This window comes from Chlamydotis macqueenii, chromosome W (assembly GCF_036417535.1).
Source record: "Chlamydotis macqueenii isolate bChlMac1 chromosome W, bChlMac1.mat, whole genome shotgun sequence".
NCBI classification, from domain to species: Eukaryota; Metazoa; Chordata; class Aves; order Otidiformes; family Otididae; genus Chlamydotis; species Chlamydotis macqueenii.
Genome location: NC_141592.1, coordinates 33,643,873 through 33,658,135, shown reverse-complemented (window position 1 = coordinate 33,658,135; position 14,263 = coordinate 33,643,873). Strand labels below are relative to the sequence as shown.

Here is a 14,263-nt window from a genome sequence, read left to right as displayed (position 1 = left end):
CCCTGTTGAGTGGGAGATCTCTGCTAAAACTCTACAAAATCAACTTTGGGCTGAAAAGTAACACTAAAAAAAAAAAGTATCCCTGGCTGCCTTTAGGCTACAAATCAACTTGTCAAACCTTTTAAGGATCCCTGGTGCTGAGAAAGTTCAGAATGAGTTCGTACGTGAAATGTGTATTCATGAGAGAGTGCAGACAGAGTAGTCCTGGAAATCTGTGCATCCACAAAGCTGACATCTCCAAAGAGAAACTGAGAGGAACTGCTGTAGAAAAGTGGGATGGAGAATTTGCTTCTGGTGCTAAATGAAATCTAGGAAAGAAACATCTGCTTATTTAGCAATTCAAACAGATAATACTCCAGGGAGAAAGTTGAGGAGGAGAATATTTCTATAGTTTTCTATTGCTTGATGTTAGCCTTGGATCTAGTCTGAAGACCATGATCACCAAGTAAAAGCTTAATTCTGTTGAAGAAAGTTTTGCAAGCCTTTCATAAGTGCTTTTCAAACAAAGGAGCAATGACAAGCAGTCTCTTTTTTTGCACAACAGCTTGGGAGATTTTTCATTGCTTGGATTATCAGAAGGTTTCTGTGTGGTGGTCACAACTGTTGTGTGAGCAGTTTTCTTTTTGTGTAGTTATTGCTTCCAGTACTCACCAGCTCTGATTTTGTGTCCTCCCCACTTGCAGGTGGAAGCACGCCTCCTGGCATAACTGCACCAGCTGTGCCTAGCATCCCATCTCCAATTGGGGTGAATGGTTTCACTGGCCTCCCACCGCAGGCTAACGGGCAGCCTGCCGCAGAAGCCGTGTTTGCTAATGGCATCCACCCTTACCCAGGTAAGCCAGACCAATGCTGTGCCCACAACCTGCTCCTCAGTCTTAGGGAGATTGTCCACATCCACAGGCTTTGTCTAGCATGAGCCACCTCAGAAGGATTATACTCCACGCCATCAGGGCTCACTCTAGCATTGGTGTAGTTAGGTCTTACCCAGCTACAGTCATACACTTAAATATGGATGATTGATAGACATCAAGGGCATGCTAGAGGTGGAAAATCTTTGTACTGAAGGATTAAGTGCTCATCTACTGGATGACTTGTCTGGTTAATACAATCAGGATACCTAGCATGTTTTACTTCAGCTGAAATTTGATCTGAGGCTTGACCAGTTCATGCTGGCAGATCTCCTAGCAGTACTCAGAAGGGTCCTGCTCCTGGCTAGCCTTGAAGGAGCTGTGCTAGGCTGAGATTCCCTTGCAGCCGGATGGCTCTGGGAGGATGAATCCAGAGGGTTCACATGGCTGCTGACACAAACTGCTCCATGCCTCAGACCATGTGCGCAGGCAGTGGGTGTTGGTCTCCGAAATGCTTGCTGCATCCAAATCCTGTTGCCTTACCAGGCCTGGAGACTGAAGCTCCTTTAATATAGCCACAGAACAGGCTCAGCTTCACCCTTTTGTGGCATACCAGCAGAGAACTGCTGCTGGGATTCAGACTGTGACTACCTCAAAAGATGCCAGCACTGAAGGAGTGATTTTGCAAGCCCTGGCAGTCAGGGATGAATGAGGGAGGTTAAAGGCTACATATCTGCCTCTATACCTGTACTTAAAATATATGAACACTCTGAGGCTGTAATCACCAAGAACTCAGTAGTTTACAAGTCCTTAATGTGCACCTACATTTTTTCAGCATCCTCAAGATTTGACGTAGCCCTCTCCTCCAAGCTGTACTTCTGCTAGGAAGACATTCCTTACCATTGCTGGCTGTACACATACTAATAATAACAATCATAACAATAAAAAATTAAGTACTAATTGATCCTAGCTACCAGCTGGCAAAGGAGTATTTTACCCTGGGGCGCTCATAGATTGATCTAGTCTGTTAGGAAATCAAAAACTGAGTCAGATGCTCTAGCCAAAAAGCCCACAAAACCCCTAAGAAAAAAAATTATTTTGATCTCAGCCAGTCCTGAAAACTCAGAAGATTCAACATCATAGGGGACTTTATGAGCTACAAGGAAAAATATTACATAACGTAGAAATACAAAATTCTTACCTAGTTGCAGTTCAGACGTCACTGAAAAAAAGCTACTCTGCAAATGCAGCAAAGGAAAGCCCAAAAATACCAAGAGTATTGAAAAATAATTATCATCCTCCACACACACGCTTTGTAAACATTTAGCCATGAGTTCAACTTTAAGCAGAATTGAAATCAAGGGGCTTACTGTGCTAAAAGTTAGACATGTATACATGTTTGTAGCAGCTTAGAGGGATGGGGAGCTCTCAGAGGCTTATGGAGGCATCAGAAGATTGCAGGGAGTCCTTAGTATGCCTGATGAGCTCAACCACAGCACCAAGAAAGCACCTTGTCTTTAAGGTTATATAAATATAGCCATCTGTTCTATCCATCTAAGTGTCTACTTGTTTGCCAGTCTATCATCTTTCTGTTTATTCATCCATTTCTATGTCTATCTTTTTCTCTGGATTATCTAGCTCCTTTTAGCTAATCTTCCATGAACCATTACTGCAGATATCAGAGAAAATATGATCTTTCTAGATGAATCTTAATGACTTGAGCTTTTGTTACTATCTCCAACTACTCACATAATTAAATAAAGCTTTCAGTTAGGTATTTCATCCATGATTATATAAAAGTCAATGGCCTTAATTTGATTCTCTCTGAGTTTTGGAGAGACTTGCTCAGCCAGCAATTCTCAGTAGGTCCCTGCATAAACACCAACAGCCTAACACACTGAAACGTGACAGTCATCCTTGCTCCACTTTGCTGCAGGCAGAGAGGCTCCTTTCTGCTGGTAAAACTGACATCCAAATAGTCTGCTTTGTGTAAAGTTTGGATTTGTCTTGGTGTGTCTCTAGCAATATATCGGTCTTTCTTGGTGCTCAGCTTCCCCATAACTTAGTGACATCTTAAGTTGTAGCAGAGGTGTAAAGGGAACAGTGGCAGGCCAAACCCTCACCTCTGCCTGCAATGAAACCCTAAAAGCAAGCCCCTTCGTAGCAGAGTGGGTGTAGGACACATCATGTATTTACTTCATGTTATTCTCTTCCTTCTCATGAGCATTTATGTACTCTCCAAAACTTTACTTCTTGACACAGGCTTTATTGAGGCCTGGAGCTTAGCAGCATAAAAAAAAAAAAAAAGAAAAAAGAATTAGACATTTATATGGGTAGTGAGAACATCCACAACTATATTAGACTGGATAAAAATGTAGAAAGGACACAAACCTTCATGCTTTATGATATAAGCCAGCCACTAATTGCTTGGGGTTAGAAAGAAATATTCATAATTGGGCAGCTTATTCTACCATTGTTCATTATGGGATTTTTCGCACTTTCCTCTGTAGCATTTGTTACTGGCACTGTCCTGTGGTTTTGCATGTCTGTGTTTCTAAATGCAAGGTTAGAAATAAAATATTAAAGCTGAGCATGCAATTGCACTAATATTATAGAGAAGAAAAGAACATGTCTGTCCCCATCCAAAATCAGCATCTTCCAAACAAGATGGTACATCTACTTTTATGGTACATCTCTCATTCTGAAAGTGGCTAAGAGTGCTGCAGTATTATGGACATAACCATAGTCTTGCTATGATTATGACTTTCCATATATTGTTTAAAGCCTGAATTTTGCTCTCAGATACTCTTTCATACTCCACAAAAAACTGAAATGTGGGTTCACACCATTATATCCTGTAGCAGAATGTTCTTTGTTGCCTGTAAATAGCAAAACAGGACAATCAAAACTTGTAGAGGCATGACATCCACATAATTCAGACCCAAATAAATACCATTAATTGTGCAGTTTGTCTACACATTCACCTTTGTGTCTAGCTATAATATTTTTGATGCTGCATCTATAGGACTCCAGAACTCCATAGTCTTTGCACTATAAAAACAGGTCCATATTGTGTAATTGTATTTACTCTGTAGTTTCACTCATTTTTTTCTCTCTTCCCCTGTGCTCTTTTTTTTAAGATTCCCTTTGTCTGGAGTAGGGACACATATGGTATCTTTTGAGTCAGACTACTGAACCACCCATGGCTTTTGGGCAAATGCAAGAGTAGGTCGAAAGTCCCTACTCACCAGGTCTCTGATCACAGCCCCAGTCCCTGCAGGAATTAGCTTTTTCTGTGGCTCTGGCCAGGCTATGGATCCATGTAGTAGCACTGGAAAACCATTCCTTACAGGCATACTCTTTGCAAGCCATGCTCTCACCTTCTCCAGGCTTAGCCAGTACATAATGCCTCGCAGTGCACTTTTTGGCATGGACAGAATAAGAAGGCAATAAATATTTCCCATTCCACTCATCTGAGCCCCTTTGGCGATCTGAGCTTTTTGTGTATTAATGCCTGTCCTTTAGTCTTTCAGCTTGCAGAGCTATTGAACATGGCAATGTGTCACAACATATAGTGGGGACAAATAGCATAATCTGTTGTTCCATGATCTTGTGAGTCACTTTGCAGCAGCACAAGAGCATTTGCCATTTCCACATTAGCCATAGTAAAAGGGATTGCGCTCTTCTGCCAAAGCTTCTTAGCCACCCAGAGCCTAGTGACTCCCTTGTAATAGTGTGTAATGTACAATAATAGTGGAGACCATCTGCACTGTTTACTGCTGTGACTCACACCATCAGCACTCTGCTCCTTGGTAACAGGTCCTACCCTGCTGGATTGCATTGTGAGGGACTGGACAAAATACTCGCTCCAAAAATAAAGCCTCATTGGGAAGAGAAGGGGAAGGATAGATAAGAGAGATGAGAAAATGAAGAAAGCAAAGGGCAGCAAATGAGAGATAAGAGATTGGCTGTCAAAGGATCAGTGAAATGAGGGAACTGGAAGGAGGCACAGAGCAGAGCCCCCAGAAATTAATGAGGACTGCTCTGTGGTCTTCTGCCTGGTGATGTGCCCAGGAAGAAGCAGAAATACACCTCATAGCATCCAACAGCTCTCAAACAAACTTATTCCTCCTGGGCCAAGGGATGTCCAGGTCCAGCTTGACTAGAGCCAGGGATGGATCCAGTGGCATGACAGCTTTGTGGAGTCTCAGATGGAGAATGGTTTCCAGGATGTCGGGTTCTTCAGTATATCTGGTCTGGGCTTTGGTTGCTGAGGAAAGCAAAAGCAAAGTTTCCTTGGTTGCTCATAATACGTTAAAAACATGTCGTCTCATTTACTGGTCTCAGGCACACAGTTCTGTTTCTGACTGCCCACCACTGCCAGGACTAGCTCTCTCTCTCCCCTCTGCAGACACAGCAGAGCTCCCCCCACTCCCCTTTGGTTACATGGTGGGTACATCTGGACTAGCAAGACAGCAAGCTCCACTTCATACCCTATTTGGGGTCCAGACATCTACAGTGAGGACTAGCTGTCAGTACGAATGGGCAGCCAAGCCTTTATGCCCACATGTTTCCAAGCTACCTCTGAGACTGGCAATAAAGGTGTCCCTCACAGGTGAATTACTGTGCTATAGAAACTCATGCCTTAGGAACTGAACTGAGACCGTCAATTCATTTTCCTTGGCCTAACAAAGAGCTATCAGGTAGTAATCAATTTCACCCACTGCCAGCAGAGACAGGATTCAAACTCTATCTGTAATGATTATCATTACCCAAGCTAATTTTGTAGGAAGAGGGAGTTGCAGCATGCTAATATGACAGCCTTATCTATTAGCTTTTCAATTAGCTAGCAGCACTGCTGATGGGCAGGCTGCTGCTCTGGACCAGTCAGTCCAGGATCAGTCCTGATCACAACAGACACCATCCAGTGGCATTGGGCAAGATCAAGGCTTCACTTGTGCAGGCAGAGAAAAGGACTGACTTCCTTCAGTCAACCACGTCCCATAAACCATGCTTTACTGGTAAAATAAATAAGTGAAGTAATGTGCCAGCTCTCTTGCCAGCAAACCAACCCAGGACGCACTGGAGCCCCGCCCCGGGGAAAGCAGGGCATCACACGGATACCATCAAGCCAAGCCTTCAATTTAATGCTGCGCAACACAGGGTTAAATACCCGTACACCCGCTACGCACGTGAACGCACCCACCCCCTGTGCCCATGGACCCATCTACGCCCGCCACGCACCTACCCCTACACTCATGGACTTATCCGTGCCTACCACATACGTGGACGCACCTGCCCCCTGCACTCATGGACTTATCCGTGCCCACCACGTACATGGACGCACCTGCCCCCTGCGCCCATGGACCTATCCACGCCTAGCGCGCGAATCACCGCAGACTGCCCCTCCTGCATACATGCAGCCCTGCTAACGTTACCCCACAGTAATGCACTCATTAAAAATATAATAACAAGTTGCCATCTTCAATTGTAGCCTAAGCTACTTTAATGATGCCATGTACTTCCAACGATTGTGCTGCAGCCATAATGAATGAAGTTGTTTAAGGCAGTTGTGGGAGCCTTTCCAGAGCCAAAGTATTTTCTCCTCTGATCTGGAAGAAGGTGTAAATACAAATCAAGCTCTGTGCTGATGTTTTCAGAGGCACCTAAGTGAGTTAAGACCTCGAGCTTTATTTTTAAAAGTGACTTAAACTAAGCTCCCCAAAAATATGGAGTTAAGTGCCTTAATAGCTTTTAAAACCTGACTCTCACTTATGTGTTTATGGCCTCAGGCAAAGGGACGGAAGTCTGATCCTGACTCTGCTGTTGAATTAGTTTGCCACCTTGGCCAGCCACCTCCACCTCTCTGCATTTCTGAGTCTTCTGTGTCTTTCTTGCTTTGTCCACTGGAAGATCTTCATTGCCAGACACGACTCGTACCATGTTTTTGCATGGCATCCATCTCAGCAGGGGCCTGATTAGGGATGGGGCTTGGACGTGGGACTATTAAGAAAATAATAAAGATAAAAATCATTTCCAGGGATAAATTATATTAATTTTATAGTAGGCCCATATGTTGTCCAAAGCAAGTATCTACAATACCTGAGGATGCTACCAAAAGGACTTTTCCAACTAAGAAGATGGAGCAAAGGGCACAAATGCCCTGGATTTCTTGGCTTCTCTGACATGTAGGGGAACAGACAGTGGGACAAGATGGCTTTGACTGAGTGGTGTCCAGCCCCTAAATGGCAAAACAAGACTATAAAACACAGGATCAGTCTCTGTTTTCTGCCGGATCAGCACATTCTTTCTGTTATTGCAGTTATTGTTGTGTCTGAATACCTAATTAATTACAAAAATAACTGCCGGCTTCTTTAATCACAGCATCAGCTGTCCTAATCAATCTTAATAATATGGAATCTGTAATATGGCACCCATGAATTTTAATCTATATAAATTTCTTAAGACCTTTGCAAGCTTTTTTTTTTAAAATGATATAATTATGGATATAGATTAGGGGTGTAGAGAGTGATCTAAATTGGATTTAAGGAGAAGGTGAATAGAGCCCTCCCACTCAGTTATCTATTCATTTATTTATTTATTTTAATCCTGGCCTTCACATAGAATTTTTTTGCTCTCATTATTTTATTCCCCCCCCGCCCCAACTGAACAGCGCTGCCTCTCTTTAATCACCATCCTCCCCCATCCCCCATCCCAGAGGTGGAAGTGGCCAAGCTGTAGCTCCTGGGAGAGATGTAAAATACCTCTGGGACAGTGAGAGAAATGAATAGATGGGGAAGAGCACAAAGCTGTGGATCCAGGTGATAACACGTTTTTGTAGACTCATGCAAGGAGCAGCACTGCAAAATAGGGTGAAATAGATGGAATAAAGCATGTCTGTCAGGAAATGTGTAGACAATCAGAAGCAGGAGATGAAGAGGATATCATATAGGTGTAAGGTTTGCTGACTCCTTCCACCAAAGTGAAATCCCAGGGTGTCTTAGGGGCCAAAAATGTGCCAGAGCCTGCTTTTGTCTCGCAGAAGCACTATACCTCTCTGATTTTGGACAGCAGATCTCCTTGGCTTTCTCTTGCCCTGAGTTGCGACAGGGACAGTGTCCCATATCCCACTGAGGGGAATGGAGGGCCTCCTTTTGATGGCTCATCAGTAGCCATCATCCTTTTTCCTCTCCAATCCCACTGGCTTCAGTGCAGCTCCTCCTGATTTACACCCCTGACCATCAGAGCAGACTCCAGCCCTCTGTCCCCTACAATCATTTTCACCTGGAGCACCCATATAATAGCTTGTCTTGGCCAGACACTGAAGCTGGGTTACTGGCATCTCAGGAGGGATTCTTTATAGAATTTTTTTTAATAGAATTTTATTTATTTTTAACAACGTGCTTCATTCTGCCACCTCCATCCTTTCATTCTCTGACAAAAGCTAAATGCCGGGCATAACACTAGCTGAATGCCCCTTTAAAAGTTGTATTTCAATCTAGAGATATATCAGTAGTAAGAAAGCTTCCTGGTGTTAATTTTAAAGCACTGGTATTTCATGCTGACTTGGAAAATCATCCTTGGTTTTTGGCATCAGGCAGAGGATTTGGAAAGTGACATTAACGGATCTATTTTCTTTGAAGGACTTGGGAGTCGTGTCTTGACTTCTGCCTAATGAATAAATGCTGCCTTCGTTAAATTTATATTTATGGCCATATAGTAGGTCATTGGCTTGTTTTATGTCTCCAGGTTTATGGAAGGTTATCTGCCATGGTCACCTTGTGGCATCTCGGCCAGGATCATCTTGCAAAGGGACAATTGTATCTGAGCAGGATTTTTCCCGTGGAGATATGCAAATGATCAAATGAATATAGAGGCGATGTCCAGGGATAAGACTCTTGCCCTGAGCTGCCAAATTAAGTTATATTAGCATCTGTTTTCACAGTACACCTTTAGTTTGCCCTGGGAAGGCCAGATCCTCAGCTTCTGCAAAGCAGCAAGGCTACATGGACTTCAGCAGGGCTGATGTGATTGATAGTTGTCCTCTGGCCTCTCGGGAGCCTCTCTGCTTCTTTCACCTCACCAGCTGATCCTCAGTGTGTACATTACATCACGTTTATTTTCTTAAATGTCTGTATGTTGAATGTAAGATCTCCATGAGTCTGACCACAAGGAAAGCTATTTCAAATGTTATTTATGGGCACATTTGCACAGATAGTCACTAGGACTTCCAAGGTCTTTTGATGATATTACAACTTAGAGACATGCTAGTTCTGGTCCAAAAGCCCCTTTAAGGTGCCTCCATGTCCCTCATCTAGTGTCTCCTGTAGCTCTTTACTTTCTGGGCCACAGTGGGCTTACACCCTGGCACAGACAGCATGCAGAGGAGCTGAGGTCTGTTCCCAGCCCTGCATGCCCATGTTCAACTAATATTTGCAGTAACAGAGAAGACTGGCCAGCTGGATGGGGAGAAAGGGTATCTGAGACAGGGTAACTCTCCTACCTTAGCGGAGCATGATCTGTGTGAAGGCCACAGGGGTGCATATCCTATTAAGTTATGTGTATCTTATGGAGGAATATAGCAACCTTCCCTCATGGTCGTCTCCTGCTGAAGCACAGAAATTATTCATGTCTCCTCATCACTTCGAATTTTAGCACGTGGTGTGCTCCAGCCTACAGTCACACGTAAAACCCTGGGGCAGGTTGGCTCTGGGTTGTGAGTCCCTTGTACATCTGAGCCCTTGCTGAACTTCCCATGGGTCATTAGTATGTAGGAGGGCTGTCAATTTACTTAGCACAGCATGGACACAACTTCCTCAAATGTCTAATCTGTGTCTTGAGATTTCTGGATCCATACCAGCTGTTGGCTTCATCCACACTACAGATAGGAGCGCAGGCAGTTATGCTCTTTACTAGGTTTAATTCATCTGGCAGAGTGAGCAGCAGCATGAAGATATCCTCATGGCTGCCCAAGCTACCTTGGCTCCATGCCAGGGTACTCAGCCAGCCCTGGAGTCTGTGTCCCTGCATCTTCATAGGCCATGTTGGCCAGCACGGACACATCCACTGTACGGAAGTCACATCTTCATTTGCTGAGTAAACACACTCTTCGAGCGAAGGAAGATGAGTTCTTTAGTGAGTATCCTGGTTTTATTTAGTGAGGGGGGGCTATGGTGGCAGCTTCTGTAAGAAGCTGCTAGAAGTTGTTCCCCCTTGTCCAGTGGACTTGGCCGGGCCTAGAGTGGACCCGCTGCTGGCCAAGGCCAAGCCAATTGGTAGCAGAATGTTCCCTGATAACACCTCTGCGATAGCATATTTAAGAAGGAGAAAAACAGGAAAAAAAGAAGAAAGAAGATGTGAAGAAGCTGAAGTGGGGGCAGAGAGGGGGAGGCGTGAGCCTTGTGGGCCTTGTAGCCCTCACCCTCTGGCCTCCCTCCAGGTGGCCACCTGGGCTTGACTCGGCCCAACCTGGCTGCAAGAAGTGGAGAGGAGATGTGAAGAGAACCTGAGAGGCGTCTGCCTGCTGATTGTGAAGAATTTCTTGTGAGAGGAACGGCTGCAGAGGCCAAGGTCAGTGAAGAAGGAGGAGGCTCCTGGCCGAGATTCCCCTGCAGCCTGTGGTGAAGACCATGGTGAAGCAGACTGTCCCCCTGCAGCCCATGGAGGTCCACAGAGGAGCAGAGATCCACCTGCAGCCCGTGGAGGACTCCACACCGGGGCAGGTGGAGGCCTGAAGGGGGCTGTGGCCTGTGGAGGGCCCGCTGGGACAGCTGTTCTGGAGGGACTGTACCCCGTGGAAGAGATGACCCACGCCAGAGCAGTTTCACGAAGGACTGTAGCCTGTGGGAGGGACCCCACGCTGGAGCAGGGGAGGAATGTGAGGAGTTCTTCCCCGAGGAGGAAGCAGCAGTATAAAGTGACAAGTGATGAACTGACCATAACCCCCATTCCCTCTTCCCCCCTGTGCCGTTCGGGGAGGGAAAGGAGGTAGAGATAATGTTAAGCCTGGGAAGAGGGAGGGGTGGGGGAGGTTATCTTGTTCTCTGTCTCATTCTCCTGCTTTTTTTTTCATAATAAACAAATAGTTTTCCACAAGTGGAGTCTGTTTTGCCCATAACGGTAACTTTAAGGATCTCTCCCTGTCCTTATCTCAAACCTCGAGCCTTTTTTTTTCTTTTCTCATCTCCCCCTGTTCTCTCGGAGGGTGGGGGGAGTGAGAGAGAGACTGCAGTCTGGTCCCGAGCGGGGCTGAACTATGACAGTGAGCAAAGAGCTGCCAGGTTAAGTTCCTGCGAGTGGTGACTCAGCACAACTGCTCTTCCCAAACAGCTAAGCTGAGGTATGGGACTACAAGTAAAACACAGAGCCCCAAGCCAGAGGTTGCTGCCTCCCCATGCTGTCTAGTCCTATAGCCCAGGGATGCTGTTGACTTGCTCCCTTTCAAGAGCATCTAGGGATGGTTGGGTCAGTGTTAATGTCCTGTGTGTTAGACCAGACACGTTACATCTTCTTTACTTATGAGTAAATGATTCCCAGCTTGGAGCAAAGCTGACTGAAACCAGGGGAGAGTCTTCCCGCTGGCTTGCATGTGCTATGAGCCAGGAGGAAATTCCCTGCATGATCTGGGGCACAAGACAGCCTCCTGAGAAAGAAACACCTAGTTAGATACTAGCCTTGTTGACAAGTCATTAAGACTCAGGAAAATAATGAACTCTAAAAGCTTTATGTTGGAGGGAAAAAAAAAGGCTGTATTTAAAGGCATCTTGTCCCAAACTCTTTAAATAAAACATTTTTCCAATTTTAATATTTATTCTTAAAGGTGAACCATGATTTTCAGTATGTATTTCCTAAGCAGAACAGAGTATGGCTCCAAAGGTAGGCGAGATATCCAGAGACGGGGTAAGGAGAGCAGCTCTGCAGTGAGCCAGGTGGTCCTGTTCAGGACAGAGACTCAGCTATAGCTGGGAGAGCAGGCAGTTCCCATGTGTGACCAGCTAAGGCAAGGAATAAAGGAAAGGACCACAGTCATACAGGTACTGCTCAGTGACTTCTCCCATATCAACAAAGAGGCAGTCATTGCTAATTGTCAGCATGTCAGAGAGAGATTTAGCATACCTGGGTAAAGCCTCAGCTGCAGAGGAAGGAAATACTGTGAGTTTATCTCCTGAGCAGTGGAGACAATTTCTTCTTCTAGCTCTATAAAGAAATGAGTGCAACCAAGGAAGGACAGTTGCCTTTGGGGCAGACACTGTAGATTATCTCCTTTACTGTAGACTGCAAAACCATAGTTATCTTATAAAGATTTGCTCCCTTTACCACATCCTCTCACCTTCCTCAGGAGATATCTGCTGCTTCACAGGACTTAGTCATTTTGGAGGGTCCAAGTTCTCCCAAAGGGGTGTGGGAACTGGTGTATCAACCTTTCATAGACGTTCAGTTTTCTTCTGGAGCAATATGCTCAACATTCTATTTTTAGAGGAAAATAGTTTTGAGTAGAGGTTAAAAAAATATATTTTAGTTGCTTTCTTCTTCAAGAAGGCAGGAATAAATGGAAATAGCTTTTATATTTTACAAGCATTTCTTCTTTACTGAAAGAGTGGTCAGGCACTGGAACAGGCTGCCCAAGGAAGTAGTGGAGTCACCTGGAGATGTTCAAAGAACGTGTAGATGTGGCACTTCAGGACATGGTTTAGTGGGCATGGCGGTGTTAGGTTGATGATCGGACTTGATGATCTTAGAGGTCTTTTCCAACCTTAAAGATTCTATAATTCTATTATTCCAGTTTCCTGGAGCATCTACTCTTTAAAAATACAATTTTGCATCTCTACTATGCCTTCCACTGACCTCCCACCAGTTTCAATGTATTCTACTCACCTCCCTTTTCAAGGGGTGAAAATCCTTACAGTAGGGCAATACTTTCCCTTTTCACATACAGACATATTGAGGGACCTGCCAAAAGTCAGCTAGGAAATCAACCAAATTCCAACCTAAGACTGCAATCTCACTTATTTCTTCCTGTGACTACCCCATCCTCAAAGTCCAGTAATGCTTATAATGAACAGGAACCTCCAATCCTTAGCCAGCTAATTGGGTTTGTCCCTTCAAAGTTTGGTCTTCTCACTATTCCTCCTTGTATTTTGGGAGAAAAGTGCAAGACCTTGCAAGTTTCCATCATGATCAATGGTAAACTTTGAAGTTAAGGTTCAAGCTATGTCCTGGTTTGGGCAGGGATAGCGTTAATTTTCCTCTCAGTAGCTGGTGTGTTTTGCATTTTGTGTGTGAAGAATGTTGATAAACACCCTGATGACAGGAGTTGTGAATGAGACCAAGGACACTGTCTGGCTTTCCAAGTCTCGCTAATTTGCAGATGCAGGAAGCTGGGAGAAAGACAGACAGAATAATTGACCCAAACTGGCCCAAGAGAGTATTCCATGCCATCAACGTCATGCTCAGTATAGAAGTGGGGTTGGGCCAGGGTGGGTATCTGCCTTCCTGGCATCCATCTTTCCTGCTCGTTTTGCTGGCATCGTTCCCTCTCCCTTGCTGGCTCCCTTTTGCTCCTTCACTTGCCGCTCAGTTTTGTTTCCGTGATCGCTGCTCGGGACGGGCTGTATCGGTCATTGGGACATCGGGTGGTGAGAAAACACATATTGTTCACTTTGTATATTTTAATATCCTTATATTCTGTTATTATTGTAGTCTTCCCTTGTTATTTTAGTAAATTGTCTTCATCTCAACCCACGAGTTCTCCTTCCTTCCCAATTCTCTTCCCCATCCCCCTGGGGAGGGGGAGGGTGAGCGAGAAACTGTGTGGTAATTCGGGCTAAACCATCACAAGCTGGTATTTGCATCTGTAAGAAAACACTTTGTCCATTTTCCTTGGATCTATAACACTCACATCTGCCAACTTCCCCCACACCTTGGCATACAGTCAGTGTCTTTCCTCAGATAGGTCAGTGGCACCAGATTTCCCTCCAAGAGGCCCACACCTTCACATCCTCTAAGCCATTGCCTCCAGCCATACCTCTGTACTTGTAGGAAGGAAGAAGGCGGGATGGAGGGGGGAAAGTGGCAGCTCCCTAAGGGATCATCCTGCAAGTAAGAAGCCAGAGGAACTGTGTAAGTGTAGAACTGTGTAAGTTTAGAACCGTGCAGCACCAATACAAATTAAACTCATAACAAGAAGTTAAATATTAGGGCCAAGGTGACATTTAGACTGGAGGTTCAGCCAAGCTTTGCTTTAAATATTTTATTGCTGCAGATAAAGAAAGAGCTTATCCAACATGTTCCTCTCTCTCTCTTTTTCTCTCCCTATCAACCAAAGGGGAAAAAGGGAAAAAAAAAAACTTAACTAGCTTTGGTTGTATTTGAGCTAGACTTCAAAGTTTCATAAAAATAAACAGTTTTAGAGGGGA

General features: G+C 44.7%; 1 protein-coding gene across 1 annotated transcript in view; it reads left to right on the top strand.

The window, feature by feature from the left end:
- LOC104482491 (CUGBP Elav-like family member 4) overlaps positions 1-14,263 on the top strand; it is an 829,267-nt gene that overhangs the window by 760,369 nt on the left and 54,635 nt on the right. The window contains 3 exon segments of the mRNA XM_086769726.1: positions 684-833; positions 13,801-13,856; positions 13,858-13,882. Of these exon segments, the coding sequence (XP_086625852.1) occupies positions 684-833; positions 13,801-13,856; positions 13,858-13,882 (231 nt within the window).